The 15,995-nt window shown below is 38.9% G+C and overlaps 1 protein-coding gene across 1 annotated transcript; it reads right to left on the reverse strand.

Annotated features, from left to right (window-relative positions):
* Window positions 1-957: 957 nt before the first annotated feature.
* On the reverse strand, window positions 958-15,080 carry RFT1 (RFT1 homolog). The gene is made up of 13 exons (XM_014953569.1): window positions 14,979-15,080; window positions 14,760-14,845; window positions 14,341-14,457; window positions 12,316-12,505; window positions 11,502-11,603; window positions 10,414-10,548; window positions 9,443-9,521; window positions 8,702-8,752; window positions 7,196-7,326; window positions 5,854-5,998; window positions 3,573-3,678; window positions 2,039-2,288; window positions 958-1,159 (listed from the first exon to the last, which is right to left on the reverse strand). Exons 1-13 carry the CDS (start codon window positions 15,039-15,041, stop codon window positions 995-997), a joined length of 1,620 nt encoding a protein of 539 aa, XP_014809055.1. The 5' UTR covers window positions 15,042-15,080; the 3' UTR covers window positions 958-994.
* Between the last annotated feature and the right edge of the window lie 915 nt (window positions 15,081-15,995).

Here is a 15,995-nt window from a genome sequence, read left to right on the forward strand (position 1 = left end):
AATGAAACGTTTTTCTATCCAATAATGGAAGTTTCAATATGCATAAATCCTTCAAAGAAATCTTATCAAATGTATCTAACATTTGATTTCACAGACAAGACAAAATGTTTATTGAGACAAACTTTTCATTTCGGCATTTAAAATTTTGGTCAAAAAAAAACCTAATGGAGTGAAAGTAAGAAGTTTTACAATTAACCTTCTGGAACTTCAGCATCGCTGTGATTGTACTTAACACCTTCTGTAAAATACTGCTCAACCTCCTTTTCTTTCTTCTGATAAGATAAGGCTTCAGAGTATTTTTGACAAGTTAATTAATACCCTCATAAATGAATGATATGCTGAATGACATCACCTGACATGGCTAGCATGGACGCTTGCTGTGCGCGCCGTTAATTTACATCAGAACTTTCTGGTTTATGCTTCAAAACACTGACAACTCAGGCTCTCTGCACCACATTATATTTTACTTCAGTAACAGTGATACTGCTATTGGTCCTTGGTCTTACTGTTTTCTTCAGCTTTTGTTTTATTTTATGGGTTTGGGGTTGGTTGTTTTTTTTAGACTGTTTCTTTTCTTCAGTTAAGCAGCCCACTATGCCAAATAAGGGCATTCTTCATTCCATCTCAAGACGTAAGCCATACGATGCCTTCAGACACGCACTCCCCATTGCTAAGAACGGGAGCTCTCTCCATCAAGGCTGTCAACCAGGTTATGTCAGAAGGGTGTATCTTCCATCTTCATTCATTATCAAAGAGGTTGTTTGAAGAAAAGCTTAGAAAAGAATGATGCATAACGAGAAAATTACTCCACTCTCTTTCCCTGTACTGGCCAGTTGAAAAGACAAAATAAGGCTCTGTCGGGAATCTCACATTGCCACTCCAGTATCAGTGCTTCCAATAAATACATGTGGAAACGTTACTGCATACAGATCTTATGCAAAAAACCAGCCCTTTACTCCAAGCATGTCCTAGAACCGTTCTGCACGTGAGCATTTCATGTTCCTTTCTTCATATAGCGGGAGAGGAACTGGCTTCCGACAAAGTGGAGCAGCTTGGTCTCTGTGCAGAACATGGTAACGACGGTTCCTGCAAAGCACAGAGCCCCCACGCTGATGTGAACCAGCCTCGCCATCCAACCCTTGTCACAGCAGAAGAAAACCTACAACAAAGGAAACAAGCAGTTGCAGGAAAACCAGTCAGCACAGAGTCGATGTACTGTCTCAATACAGAACATGGCCCAGCACCTCTCCTGACCACGCTAACACCGCCATCAAGCTGACTGCAGTTTTGCCACATGCACTCATCCCACAATAAATCATCTTTAGTAGTCCCTTGCTTTCTCAAAATCCTGTCAGCAAAAAAAGAGCATTCAGTAGATACCTGGTAATGTGGAAGTTCCCTTTATCTGGAATGCAGAAATATGTTAATCGAGGTTATTAGGAAGACTCTGCTGGTGCTGTCATGCAAGTTTGCAGCAACGCATCAGGCTATTTTCTAACAAAACCTCACTCAATCTCCCATTCCAAAATATAAAGCATTTCAAGGCATAATGGATTTTCAATCTGTCAAATATTTGTACGCTGAAATGCTACCATCTCTGTAATAATTACTCTGCACTATTACCATCTCATAGTCTGAGTAGATGTGATAAATGTGCTCTTGGCAATTTTTCTTTCTGTTCTTGTTTTGGCTGTTTTTCCCCTCTCTCTTTTTTATTACCGAATGTTTAAAAACAGTTTTCTTCTGCTACCACAAAATTTCCATCATTATTAAGAACTAAGGACATGGATTCAACTACAGACAACAGAAATGTGTTGAATTTTATCTCACTTGTCAGATCCACATTCTGCAGGTAGCAGAGATACCTTTGCATCAAAGATAATATCTCTTAATATTTTATCTTGCCTCGTCTTCAACGGAAGTCTTGCATCCTGTCCTCATCAGCCTTTTTTGCTAATGGCATTTCCCTGCTTGGGGACACACGAGTCGCTTGACACACAATCTCACAGCAAAAGCAACATCTGAGAAAGACCCTTACCTCTGAGAAACCAGTGATTACTCCACTTATGATATAAACGAGTACCAAAAACGGTGAGGGAAGCAAGCCTGCCAAAGGTCTGTAAGTGCTTTCTTTGAAGTAATCATAGATAAAGTGGATGCTGTGAGCTATTCGAATGCCCATGTTAAAGCAGTTGGCAAGGATGAAGCCTACACTGCCATACCAGTGGGTCAAGAAATAAGAGATGCACAGAAACGTGAAGGACAAGGCCAACATGACAAAATTGTACCTAGGGGAAAAAAAAGAAACAGTGTAACAATTTATATAGTTATGGTCTTTATTGACTAACTTTATCTTCCAACTTATTTTCTAAACAAGGAACACAAATTCTCTTACCATCTTCTAATGGAAGAAGATAAATTTGAGAACTGAGATGTGAATAAAAAAAAAAAATCATTGAAAGAATATAAAATACATCAAAATAAACCAACAACTAAATATATTATGTGAAGGAAACTATTTCGCTAATCAGCTGTATACTCATTTCAGAAAGTCAAATTTAGTAACAATGATTAGTAATGCAAAAACTTGTGGACTTTTTGCTATTTTAGGTACATATTACACGCTCAACAACAAGATGATCCTTTAGTTTCTGCTCCAAACACTGGCTTTGAAAACAAATTCACACTTTAAAGGGTTGATAAAAGTACCCTTTGCTAAGTCTACTTTGCCTGTGGAAAGCAGGCCTCAATGCCATTAATCTGGAAAGGCCCTGTGAGGGACAGCTGCTACGTTAAGTAAAAAAAAAAAAAAAAAAAAAAAATAGCACTGGGAAGGCAACCAGGCTTCAAAGTCAATAACCCAGGATGAACACAGAATCAAGAAATAATCCAAGGGAGGGATCTCTGGAAGTCATTAGTCCAGCCTCCTACTTAAAGGACATAAACCACTGAATTCACACCCAGCATTTAAATAATGCAGAAGTGTACCTGATCTGCAGTTGCAAAATTTACATGAGTTTTAAGAGATAAGTCTTTCCTAAAAACTGTAATTTCAAGCACATGTACAGAAAACAAGACTTCACATTTACTTTTCCAGTTAGTGATGTACCACAAGCTAATTTAACAATCTGTTTATTTCTTAATTTCTGACCTTTTTCCCCCCCCAAACATTTAAACATATCCTAAGGCTTCTGTATGTAAATCTACACGCAGACAGCTAAATAAGGAGTTGGTTTTCAGCAGAGCAGGGTATTTTTTAGTGCCAATTTCAAATTCACCCAGCTCTTTATAAGGTCATTGCATAAAAATTTTTAAGAAGATCAATGTTTATGAACAAATCTAAGCATGTAAAAAACAAAACCAGTGCACGTTTGCTTGCCCATCTGTTGCACCTGGCTCTGGAGACAAGGAACAGAGTTCCTAAAGTGACAACAGAAAGAAATTTGCTCTTTGGAAAAAAGCATTTCCGGGCACATATTCAGGCAGAACAATTGTTGTTGTTTACGTACTGAACTCCAGGCAAACCGTATGCAGATTAATTAGAGGAATATTCGGAAGACACTATTTCCTACCTGTCTACCTCTTCTTTGCACATCAAAGCAAACGTAAAACACTCTGTTACTCCATTAATAGCAAGAAATAGGACATATAAGGAGTAACATCGGAGCAGATCTGGACCTAAAAAACACATTAGAATGATAAGTACATTATTATTTCTTTTCTAAAACCGCATTGTTTTCACACCCACTAAGAGATGCAATGTTGTTGCAATGTTATCACTAATAACGGAAACTTAAGTTCATAAAACCACATTGTTTTCACACCAAGAGATGCAATGTTGTTGCGATGTTATCACTAATAACGGAAACTTAAGTTCATTTGAGTAAGTTTCCCATCTAGATATCTTGACAAAACCACAAATATAGAAGGCAAAATAAAAACAAAAATAAAACCCCAAACATGCAAGTATATCAGTTCTTAGAGTAACAGAAAAGATATCCACCAAAAGAAGTATTTTATTAAAAGGGATTTCCTAATTTAATATTAATATTTACCGTAACCCAAATCTTCTATTATATAGAAATTTGTGGAAATTAATCCAATAGTCATCATGAGGTAATAAAAGCAATAAAATGTATATTTTGAACACAATACTAAGAAAAACAGAAAGGTTATTCAATACATTCAAAACTGTGCTAGATAAAAATTGTATTCAGATTTTTATGGGTCAGAGATAATTTATACATGACTTCAAAATTCTCCATTCAGACGTTATTCTTTTTCTTTTCCTTTACAAATTTTAGCAGTGGGAAAATAATCCCACGCTTTTTAACAGATCAGTGCACATCCCTGAATACTCCTCCTGGATGGCAGCAATGTGGTTTGTATCACCAAGTCTCCTCCTGTTTCAGTTCGAAAGAACAGCTGCCCAGTGAGCAGTAAATACACTGCAGATGTGGGGCAAAGCTGAAGATCTTCTTTTCAAATACACGTAAAAATGTTAGATAAGAGAGCAGTCAGGAAAAAAAAAAAAAAAGAAAAAATATATCCAAATGAAAATAGACATGAATATCTGGTCAAATAAGCCAGTCCCCATGCTCAACATTTCATTTTCACACATTAACATTAGGTTAAAAAAAAAAATTAAATTACTTCTGCATTCATATTCCTGCAGATTCCTTAAAATCACTTTACAAATCAAGCACCAACTTCCAAGTAACATGCAAGGGTCTAAAGCAAAAATATCTAAATGCTTAACATTTAATAACAGGGATGGGGGTTAGAATACATCAAATGATCTTAACACTGAATAAGGTAATTGCAATTAATTTTAATACTCAATAAGCAATATTCCAAGGTTATGGTTTGAAGCTGCAGAAATCTGACAGCTGCAACTGTCTTCAACACAATATACTGCCACATGCTTTCATCTTCCCTGTAACTTTCTCTTAATTGTAATAGAGGTGAAATGGAAAATGCAAGCTAGAACTCTCCCAGGATGGCACACAGGCAGCATTTCCAGACAGAAATGCAGCAAAAGAGCTCCTCTGCGGAGCTGCCGCATCTTCACCCAAGATAAATCAGCTAGAAACCGAGACATAACACCCGCCTCACCTACAGAAGGCAGGCTGGTTTTTCCCTAGCAGGAGCTACTGTAAAAGTCAACTGACAAATCACTGAAAGGATCCAAGAAAACTCCAGGCTACAATTTGTGTGTTAATGTTTCAAGAAGAAGGAATTAAAGCAACCTCAACTTTCTTTCCTGAAAATCCAAGGTGACCTATAAATTACCTGACTGCTTCTGCAGACAGATTTGTAAAACTTAACCCATCAACTACAGCAAGATTGTTACTATTAGTGGTTTAGCACTGTTAAAAAAAAAAAATAAATTATTGCTTCTATGCTAAAACTATGGAATTTTTGGTTCTAATTTATTGTATTGGTTTCTGGGGTGTGTGTCATCATTGTTTTAAACAGCTGGAGTTACCTCATGGTAATTTCACATCATGTTGTCACACAACCCTTTAAAAAGTTCTTTTCCAAAAATGTGAAATTGCAAAAACCCGAGTTGTCACACAACCCTTTAAAAAGTACTTTTCCAAAAATGTGAAATTGCAAAAACCTGATCATACATGTTTAGAGCTCCTTAGTATATTTTAATTTAAGGTGACCACATACTAAAGATGCTATTACAAAGGCAAGAGTTTTAGAGTCAGGCAAGCTAAGTCACTGAATTCAATGGGAGTTTTACAGAGAAAAAAGAAATCTGCTGATTTACCTAAGAATTCATAATAGCTGAAGTTTCTCCTTTTTAAGAATGGCTTTTTCTTTGCCAGCTCTGTAAATCTTTACCTGTTCCAGAACTGAGCATTGAGCCTCCATAAATATCCAAAGCCAGTTGAGAATAGGCATAGCCAAAAACCGTGATGGTAAGGCCAATCAGAAGCACCAGTTTCAACAGCAATTCTAATACATTTGCAGCCATAGCAACATCATCCTGAAAAAAAATTTAGTCAGTTACATGAATCAGAATCAATATAATAGTTATTTTCATGGAGAAAACCTACTTCACACCCCAAAAAAAATCAGTTTGCACAGTGTAAAAAGGTGTGAAACTTATCCTTTGTTATCGACTTATCCATACTCATGGTCTTAACTTCCAACATGTTTTTATGTAGTTATTGTTCCATGCTATGTTTTACACATTACAAATTCTACACAAGTATTAGCCATGAACACATCTGTTCAAGGACATATGCAACAGCACTTGCACCTGTATAACAGTTAGTAAATGGCAAAGAAGAGCACGGCCTCTGCCCAAGGCCACGGTTTGAGTCAGCAGGGGGGACACATTTTTATTGCTGCACAGGACTACAGGACTTGCCACACCAGAACAAGCAACGTGTCAGTTCCACTACCTCATTACAAGAAGCATTCTTGTAATGCAATGCAATTTCAGTGCATATGGTGAAAACCCATAACCATTTTGCCAGTTATGTATCAGTTACGCTATATATAAAATATACATATACGTACATCTTTCTTTGCCCACCAATGACCTGAAGCATGGGATTTGTTTAACTGCATGCTATGGTGCAAGCAGCAGGATCACTGCAAAAAGTTGTCATAGTATGAGACAAAAGCCCAGGTTGACCTTCATGACTTACCAATAATTTCTCACCTACAGCATGCATGAATATTACTCTGTGGAACAAAGCCTTTGTTTGTTTAACCTTTGATACTCCACATACAATTCAAAAGCTCTTTTCTTCCCAAACCCACACTCTTTGGAAACATTACTGTTGCATACTTAACAGCTAATTATATTTTCAAGCCAGTCAAATATTTTCATACAGCATTTATTTGATAATAATAACATACTTTCATGATTTAAATGATTGCCTAAGCATATCTGGAAATACATGGTACACCAGGTTTTACATCACACTGTAGGAAGCAGATGATGTTAACTTCCTTTGTAATACAAGGCCATACTATGCCACTGTGTATTTCTTTGGTCCAGCCTCACTCAACATCTTTGTTGTTCTTCAACTTCAACTTTTCAGTTTTAGCAGCCTTTATACTCAAAGTTAAACACACAATTCTGACAGTCATACTTCTGTGTTGCAACTCATCTGTAACGTCAATCAAGCATTTGACATGTAATTAATCCAAAAAAAAAAAAAAACCATACCTGCTTCTGCTCCTTTACATTCTTCCCTCTTTCCAATACTTTAGCAAAAAAGACATAAAAACTCTCCTCAATAGGCAAAAAGATAAACCTGGCCACCAGCGAACCAAGATTATTCACGATATCATATACACCTAAAAAAAAAAACAACCCATAGAAGCAACCTGTAATTTTTTTAGACACACTTTCATTCTAAGTCTTTAACAACGACATGAATTCTAGTTTAACATTTCCACTGAGCAAAGAGAAAATAAGTGGAACTTAGTGCAACATTAAAGCAGTGTTCCCTAAAAATTCTGACAGTCACAGCAACCACAGCTCAAAATGATAAGGCTTGTTCACAGAGGGCAAGCCCAGGTCAAAAGCATCAAGCTCAGAGATGTGAATCTAGTAACAGCACCAAACCACACCGTAAGAATTATAAATTCTTTGTTAACTTAGGAAGTTAAAAGATCTTGATGAATTTCACTGAATGAGACTGTAAGTATTTACTGATATGGGAGAAGAGAAAGGTATCTATTTTTAGCGTGAGGTTCTTCTTTCTTTTTACTTCCACTGAAGTAGAAGAGCAATCCTACATGACACTTCACTAGCACTTCCATCCTCAGCAAGATACTGCTCCAAACCTGGTAAGACATCTATCTATGTGTATAGAGTCCTTGAGAGGTGTATGGATAAATGCTTTACTTATTCACAGTGAAATAATAGAATAAGGTGCTGGCTGATTTCATAGGACTTGGAACCAACGTTTCTCAACATTTTGAGAGTACAGGCATTTTTGTACTCATTGGTCTTTAAAAGACCCTTCAAGTAAGAGCCAGCTCAATTTTTCTGCACGGGAGGAGGATCAGAAGCAACCCCAGTTACTGGTGGCAAACACATTTACTCAGTATTTATGGAGGAACATACTAGTGCCAGCAATTAAAAGTAATTCAAACTAGCCAAAAAACTCCTAACAGTAGGCCAACAATTACAGCCTATTTTCCTTCCCCAAGCTATAAAGATCCAAGGTGCTGCCAACTCGGTCATCTGAACAGCTACTGCCATACATTACTCTGTAACCCCACTGAGTTCTTTTACAGAACACAATTCAGTTTTGAGATGCAATGCTATAAACAATGATGTTCTTGCCATAACAGATATCACAGATTCAAAAGGAAGACAGAAAACAGAATTACAAAAACTCAAGACAGACAACTGCAACACATCAGATACTAATGAAGTTTTTTTATTAAAAAAAAAAAAAAAAAGAAACAAGACACATAGTGTCACATATCCAATTGGAAAGTTTTGATCCAAAGAAAAAATAAAATTAAAATCCAGGACCTTATATTAAATTATTTTCCGTATCTATACCAATCATTCACTGAAATGCATCACGAAGTCATAAAAGCTTTGAAATCTCAGATTTTCAAGTTATCTTCAAGTACTTGAAGTCATTTTCAGAACCATCTGAATAGCATCGACTAAGAAAACTGTGTCACCGTTCCACACCACCATCACACTTACCCTGATCTCCGAAATTTAACACGTTCAAAAAAGTCATCACATATCGTTCACCTGTAAGTTCAAAATAAAGAACTTAAGAACAAGTCCCTAAATCTTTCCTAATATTTGTTCAGGCACTTCACAGAATGAATGAATGATACGGGGTTGGGAGGGACCTCTGGAGATCATCTAGTCCAACGCCCTGCCCCAGCAAGGTGCACAGAAACATGTCCACGCAGGTTTGGAATGTCTCTTGAGGAGACTCCACCACCTCTCTGGGCAGCCTGTTCCAGGGCTCTGCCACCCTCCAAGTAAAGAAGCTTCTCCTTATGTTTAGGTGGAACTTCTAATATTCAATTTTGTGCCCATTTCGTCTTGTCCTGTCACTGGGCACCAATGAAAAAAGACTGGCCCCATCCTCTTGAGACCCACCCTTTAAATATATATAGGCATTGATCAGATCCGCCTTCAGTCTTCTCTTCTCCAGACTAAACAGACCCAAGCCCCTCAGCCTTTCCTCAGAAGAGAGATGTTCTAGGCTCTAATCATCTTCCAACAGGAAGTATTCAAGAGACAAATCAAACGGCACAGCATCTCATTCAGAATACCCTCAAAAACTTCATTCAGGTTAGAAACATCTGCCAGCAACAATCTCTGAAACTCACATGCCCACACCCCCTACCAGCTTTCTCAAACTTTACATCAATTTTGCAAATGGTATTCATTTGCCCTTCTCCATCACAACCACACACCAAGCCTCACCCTCTGTCAAAATCTGTTTCAGGAAGGATTGTTTGAAGAAACTCCAAGTCAACCATGCTTCCTTCCAGTTAACAAAGGTCTGCAAAAAAAAGTAGTACTGAAATGTAATAAACATGACTAAAACTACAGAGTAGAAATAGAAAATACAGAGTCAGTACAACACTCGAAGCTAGCTCTAGCTGTACTGATGAGGAAACCCCACAGTATCGTAACTACTACCAACTAATCTAAAATATTGCTAAATTCAAGCCCTAGTATTACTCTGATCTGACAAAGACTGTTTCCGTTGCTGAAAATTACTGTTGTTGCAGAAGAAGTATGCAAACAAGTTTTTTTACAGAAAATAGAGACAAAAAAATACCCCCTGCTGCTTAGCATAACGATATAACTTTCACCTTCATTGTAGATATAAATTGTTTAGTCTCTTCAAGCCGTCCGCACAAGTTTTGAAAATAAGAACCACCTTTACCTTTTCAATCTGCAAATATTTTTCAAAATGTCTTCTTCCTCACTATGTCTTTTCATTTCTTTCTTTGCCTCATTTTCTTCTGACAGGACATGGGAGATATTTGAGTATGTGTAGGATGCTGTGTACTTGTGGAAAAGCCCAAGTACCAAAATCCATGGTAAAACAGTTCTTGTTTCTTTCCTGCCTCAGAGCCAGTGAGACCCGGTCATTCCCCTGCACTGGAGATGTTCTACCTCCAAGTTAATGGTTTGTGCAAAGACACTAAGAGATAAGTCAGCAACAAACCTACAACAAAGAGGTCAAGCTTCATACATTCTTCTGGCAAGGACTTTATTGATACAAACCACAAACGGAATTTGTATGTTTGGTTTTTTTAATCAGTCATATCTTCTACAGTGCAGAGATATCCCTCAAAATCACTCAATTGCTCCACTATCTTGAACTAAACTTCAAAGTTCTCTCAAGAAAAACTTAAAATCAAGAAATAAACTGTGCAACCTACCTCATCTTCCACCAAGTTAGGTAACAGAGCTTTCATTCTAGCAACTGGAAAAGACTTCTTCGTTGCTTCAGGAGACCCCAGAAACATCACAAAATAAATTACATAGCACATCACCAGGACACTGACATATAAAAGCTGGAAAAACAGGGGAGGAAAGAAGAAAAACAACCAGGGATATAAAGTTAACTTATAAAAACAGAATGTCATGCTAGAGTTCCAAATTCAGTGAGAACAAAATGCAGTAAGTAGCCCTTATTCTTGTCAAATTTTAAACTAGGTAGAGACTTCAACCCTCCCAAGAATGCTGTTGAGGTTTTTTTAATATGTAGGCTATCATAACCCATTGCCAACTTATGTTCTATTCAGCATTTTTAGAATGATTATTTAAAGCCCAATTATAAAGCAATTATTCAGTCAAAAAACAAGCTGACAGAGTAACATCTACATTTCTTTGATCAGTTATAACCTGCTTCAACCACTGCAAAAACTGAAGAAAAAAAAAGCACAACCAAATGTCCACATCTGAGGTGGACCACATTTTTACTTCTAGCTAAAATGATACATTACAGTCCGTAACCCTATTTTTCGGGTGCCAATATAAGCATTCTTCACTGTAGTAAAGAAAAATTTTTAATGTGAGTATGCATTAGACATGATTAACGGCTCCCTACAAGGTGATATGGGTTGGTGGTACAGGCTGGTAAAATTACATATTATAGTCTACTACACAGTAGAATTCAAAATCTAACATTAATACTGAGGTCAAGTGGTGAACAGTCTTCAAACATTAGAATGTACAACTGACTAAGAAGAGCTAACATAAAACTTATAGAGAATAACATAACCTTATTCACACAGACAGAACAAGTTGCTTTCTTGTACCTCCAATAAACTCCTCAAGGTCAAAGTGCCAAGTCAATAACGAGTATCAGGAAAATACTAAATATAAGTGCTACATCTTAAACCTCCCAGGAGCATTTTCTCTCACCTCCTTGAGGTTATTTAGCAGGCTACACGTCAAAGGCAGCAACAAATAAAGATTCAGACAAATCAAGAATTTCTAGAAAAAGAGAACACAGGAAACTTACCTGAGCCAAGGAAAAAATGTACAGGCCCCATTGAGGATAAAGAACAACTAAAATAACCGTCAAAACACATTTTGACACTACTGAAAGGCTTTCAGCGATTACCTTTAAGAAAGAGAAAAAAAGAATAATTTATTTTCTGCCAAAGTAACCACATACACAAACTTTAAAATACATTAGTTTCACACACAGAATTTATGTAGGAATATCAGACTTTGAAAGTCAGTGTGACATTATCACAGATTTTCTCTCTGCTGACTTTGCCATCTTAGACTGCAATTTCTCTGTAAATTTTCTCTTCTTGCATTTCACTGTTTTTCTGTTGCACTTTCCCAGTCCTTTTTATGGGATACAAGGGAGAAAATTTTGCTTAAGATAATCATGTTCTCAATTGATGCATTTCACAATTTCATTCGAACAATCAATTGAAATGCAAAACTGTGGAAGCTGTGCGCCTCTCCCTCCATTTAAAATTCATCATTAAGTATCTGATGGTCACTAAGGGGATAATTTCTAAATAAACCAACTTCTTTGCTTTAACAGGTACAAATTCATATCCATGTTACAACTATGTCACACAGTACTAAACAATACACAGTTTTGTACAGTTTTTTATATATTTGAATATACAAAGACATAGTTCAGGAATCTGTTCTTTTCAATAGAGAAAGATTAATTCCCCCCCCTAGCCCCAGGCATACACTTCATGTACTTTACTAACATTTGAATATACAAAGACATAGTTCTGGAATCTGTTCTTTTCAATAGAGGAAGATTAATTCCCCCCCCAGGCATACACTTCATGTACTTTACTAACCTTAAGTCTCACAAACAAATGAGCTTGTGCTAAAACCCAGAACGGTTCTCCCAGAAGCTCGATAATTGCAGAAAGACCAAATGCCACTACACCAGCCTGATAATGAGGAACCACAGAAGGATCAGGTACTTCAAGCAAGTGTAGCCAGACTAAGCCCAAGAAAATAGACCAAAAAACACCAAGAGGGACTCTAAAAAAGTTAACATAAAAAACAATCAATGGAAATGTTACTTAAGCAAAGTATCCAAGAAAATTAGATTAAAATGTCACATACTGCTGTAATAATTAAAAATAAATAAAGAAACAGAAATCCTGAAGAATTAATTTCTATTGTTACAATGCCAAGAATACTTTTTTTGTAATGAACATCTTTAAGGTATTCTTTTGCAAGACATGGAAAACATTTTTCTGACTTGTGTATTTTCTACTCAAGGCCTAACGTAAGGTCAACTATCCGCATTTCTTGTTCCCCAGGACCGAACAATTCTGAACTCCTATCAACCTGTGGAATACTGCAAACCTCTCCCTGCTACAATTTTCATAGTACGTGGTTACCAGGTGTTGGGCAGACAAGCTTTGCTGGATCTTGCTGTAAGAGATAAAGATGCCACCACTCTTAACTGCTAGTCTTATAGTCTTCCCAAAATCACTGGTTCTGTGACAGTAGAGTGAGCAGAGAAAATGCATGCCTGCACCTCAGGTATGCCAGTTCACAGTGCTCTGCTGGAGCTCAGAGCCCCTTTGATTGGGGACTGTAGGTAAAAAACCAAACTAGGCACAGGAGTGCAGACGTGTATCACCTTCTGTTGACACTGCTTCAGGAACGCGATGCTGCTGGCAGAGTGCAGAAAGTTTTATATCATTTCAGCAGGATCTACCTGACCGTCCCATTATCAGATCCCTAAGGTATTTGACATCAAGCTCCTATGATGTATTTCAGATCCTTCACGGAAGTTAATCTTTTTAAGTTATGCTTCTCTATGAGGAAAAATTTAAAAAGAAAAATGCACCCACAGTCATTGTTAACTCCATCATTTAATGCCCACTTAAAAGGCTGTAAAATAGCAGAAAACTGATTATAATACAACAAAGAGAACAGACCCAAACTCAGCTCTGAGAATCCCTCTTCTTTATACCTGGATGCAGATGACACACAGAACCTCACACTCCTGAGACAGATGTAAACAACAGCTGTTCAGTTCCAGGGAAAACCAGTAAGGTGACCCAATAGAAGACTACCATCTTCTCATGTGGGGGTAATTTTCTACCATATCTGACAAGCAAACTTACTTCCCAACCACCTAATTGTGGCCACTAGATCTGACAGAGGAGAAATAGCAGAGAGGTATGTCCAGGAACCAGAAAGGAGAAACAAGTCTTAAAAACCACTCAGCTGCAATGTGCGATTACACTGAGTACAGCTTCACAGAGACTTTAAGCTATCCACTTCCTGCTATAAAATGCACTACAGTTGAAAGAAATAATCCTACTTACTCCCTGTTGCTTAATTCCAACCGTTTTTTTCACCCTTTCACATGTCTCCTCCCCAACACAAACATCTATGTCGCCATGCCGTTAAACTGCATCAGGGGTCAAGACTTTGAAAATATTATTTAACAAAGGAAAATAGTACTTAAAGCGTCTTCAAGGTGGCGTAATGAGTAATAAACAAGCAAGACCACACAGGCAGTGGAAGAAAAAAAATAAAAGACTATATATTTGTGCTACAGGGTCTTCGTTTGACAGCCACAACATAAATGAAACTTCAGGGTAAGTGACAGAACAAATTGCTGCAGATAACACACTGGGTGATGCGTTTTCCCATGTGTTCTAAAAGAGATCAATTTCATAAACACTAAAGCAACAGACTTGACCAGCCTCCTGCATCAGTCCTGAGCTGTGACTGAGGCTGCTAAATGCTCAAATTACCTCTGTAAACAAATAGCTGCTTTGTTTTTATGAGCTCTCAGACAATAATTAGAAGTTCTTTACTTCTAAAGCAGCAAATTTTTCCAGTTATCTTACGTCAGCCACAGCAGATTAATTGTTTTGGTCCAGTTTCGCTTCGTACTCCCACTCAAACATGCTCTGCGAAATGCCTCCCTGGCCAGGAACACGACTGTTGAATACAGCAGAGTTAGCCTAAAGGAAGAGAGAAAGAAAAAGAGAGAGAAAATTATTTATTTACATATTATCTCTGAAACCCTTCATGCAGCAGCATCACTGACAGGTTCTACCCAAGACCACCTGACAGACAAATCTAACAGGTAGGCAAAGAAAACGTAGTGGTATGAGATAATTTACTACTATATTGTAAAAAAGGATGGAAAGTAATTACATGTGGCACACGGGACTACACACACACTTCCAGAAATCCCCCATCCGGCCGGGCACCCTGTTCCCGGGGCAGCCTCGGTGGGTCTGTGGGACGGGGGCTCCCTCACCTCACGTTGACCACGCCGATGAGCTCTCTGGAGAGGTAGCGCAGGGTGAAGGCGTTCAGCCCGAAGGTGACCAGCCGGAACAGCACCTGTGAAGGAAGCCGCACGGGAAACACCTGCGGGCCCGGCGGGGCTGAGGCGGCTCCCGCCAGGTACCGCCGAGCAGGAGGAAGAGGAGGAGGAGGAGGAGAAGAAAGAAGGCGGCCCGGGGTGGCCCCGCACCTGAAGCAAGGCGCTGGAGGAGGCCAGCCGGGTGGTCTGGCTCAGCACGTCCTGCGCCGCCATCGCCCCCCCACCAAACCCAGCCTTCCCTGCCCCGCCGGCAGGAAATGGCGGCGCCGCCGTCGCGCCGCGATCCCGTCAGCGCGGGCGGCACCGCCCCGGCGGGAAAGGGACCGGCGGGGCAGGAGCGGAGGTGCCGCTCTCCCGGCCGTTCTCAGCCCGGGAAGGGAATCCCGTCCCTCTTCAGGAGCACTTTGGACATACACGGGCGGCTTCCACAGTAACCGCGCACTCCAGTCGCTCGACCTGGCGCTCAGCGCCAGCTTCCTGCTCGGCGAGAAGGGATTACACCGAAAACACCCCAAAACTGCACACTGGCGCGTCAGAGGAGACGTGGTATTAAACAGCATTTTCTGACAAGCGCTATTTTCCAGAGATTTCTGAAAAAAATCGCCCGTGCGAGTTCCTCCCATGCTTTTCTAAGCAGAGGGTAACCCTGCCAAGTCTCCACTGACCTGAGGAGAAACAGACAAGCACCCAAAGCTGAGGAGAAACAGACAAGCACCCAAAGCTGAAGAGAAACAGACAAGCACCCAAAGCTGAAGAGAAACAGACAAGCACCCAAAGCTGAAGAGAAACAGACAAGCACCCAAAGCTGAAGGAAGCAGCATCTCATTCGGTGTTAAATAAATAAAGAAATTAACAAACCAACCACCCAACCAAAAAAACCACCCAGCCAAAAAAACACCTTCAAATAGTAAAGATGCCATTCAGTTGTGACAGACTTGAATAACACACTCACTCAAAGTCTTCCAAACTGGTAAAACATAAGACTGGGTGTAAATCAGCACGAGTTCCAGACTATGCTCTTATTTAAGCAGCAATATATAAAAAGATTGTTTATCCCTTCAAAAGCATGGCCCTTCCAGCCCAGAAGTTGCATTTTTCTTGTAAAGTTTCAATCAAAACTTAAGTTTAAACTTCAAAGTTTAATTGGAATTAAGACACAAGTGAGGC

Source organism: Calidris pugnax, unplaced genomic scaffold (genome assembly GCF_001431845.1).
Source record: "Calidris pugnax isolate Ruff unplaced genomic scaffold, ASM143184v1 scaffold247, whole genome shotgun sequence".
Taxonomy (NCBI): Eukaryota; Metazoa; Chordata; class Aves; order Charadriiformes; family Scolopacidae; genus Calidris; species Calidris pugnax.

Bases quoted from the DNA above. Each gene is read 5' to 3' on its own strand.
- RFT1 (XM_014953569.1), bottom strand. From the start codon at position 15,041: ATGGCGGCGCAGGACGTGCTGAGCCAGACCACCCGGCTGGCCTCCTCC. The intron at 10,549-11,501 runs GTAAGTTTCCTG...CTGTTTTTCCAG, and splicing joins ACATTTTTTCCTTGGCTCAG to CTTTTATATGTCAGTGTCCT. The intron at 7,327-8,701 runs GTAAGTGTGATG...TTTTTTTTTTAG, and splicing joins GTTAAATTTCGGAGATCAGG to GTGTATATGATATCGTGAAT.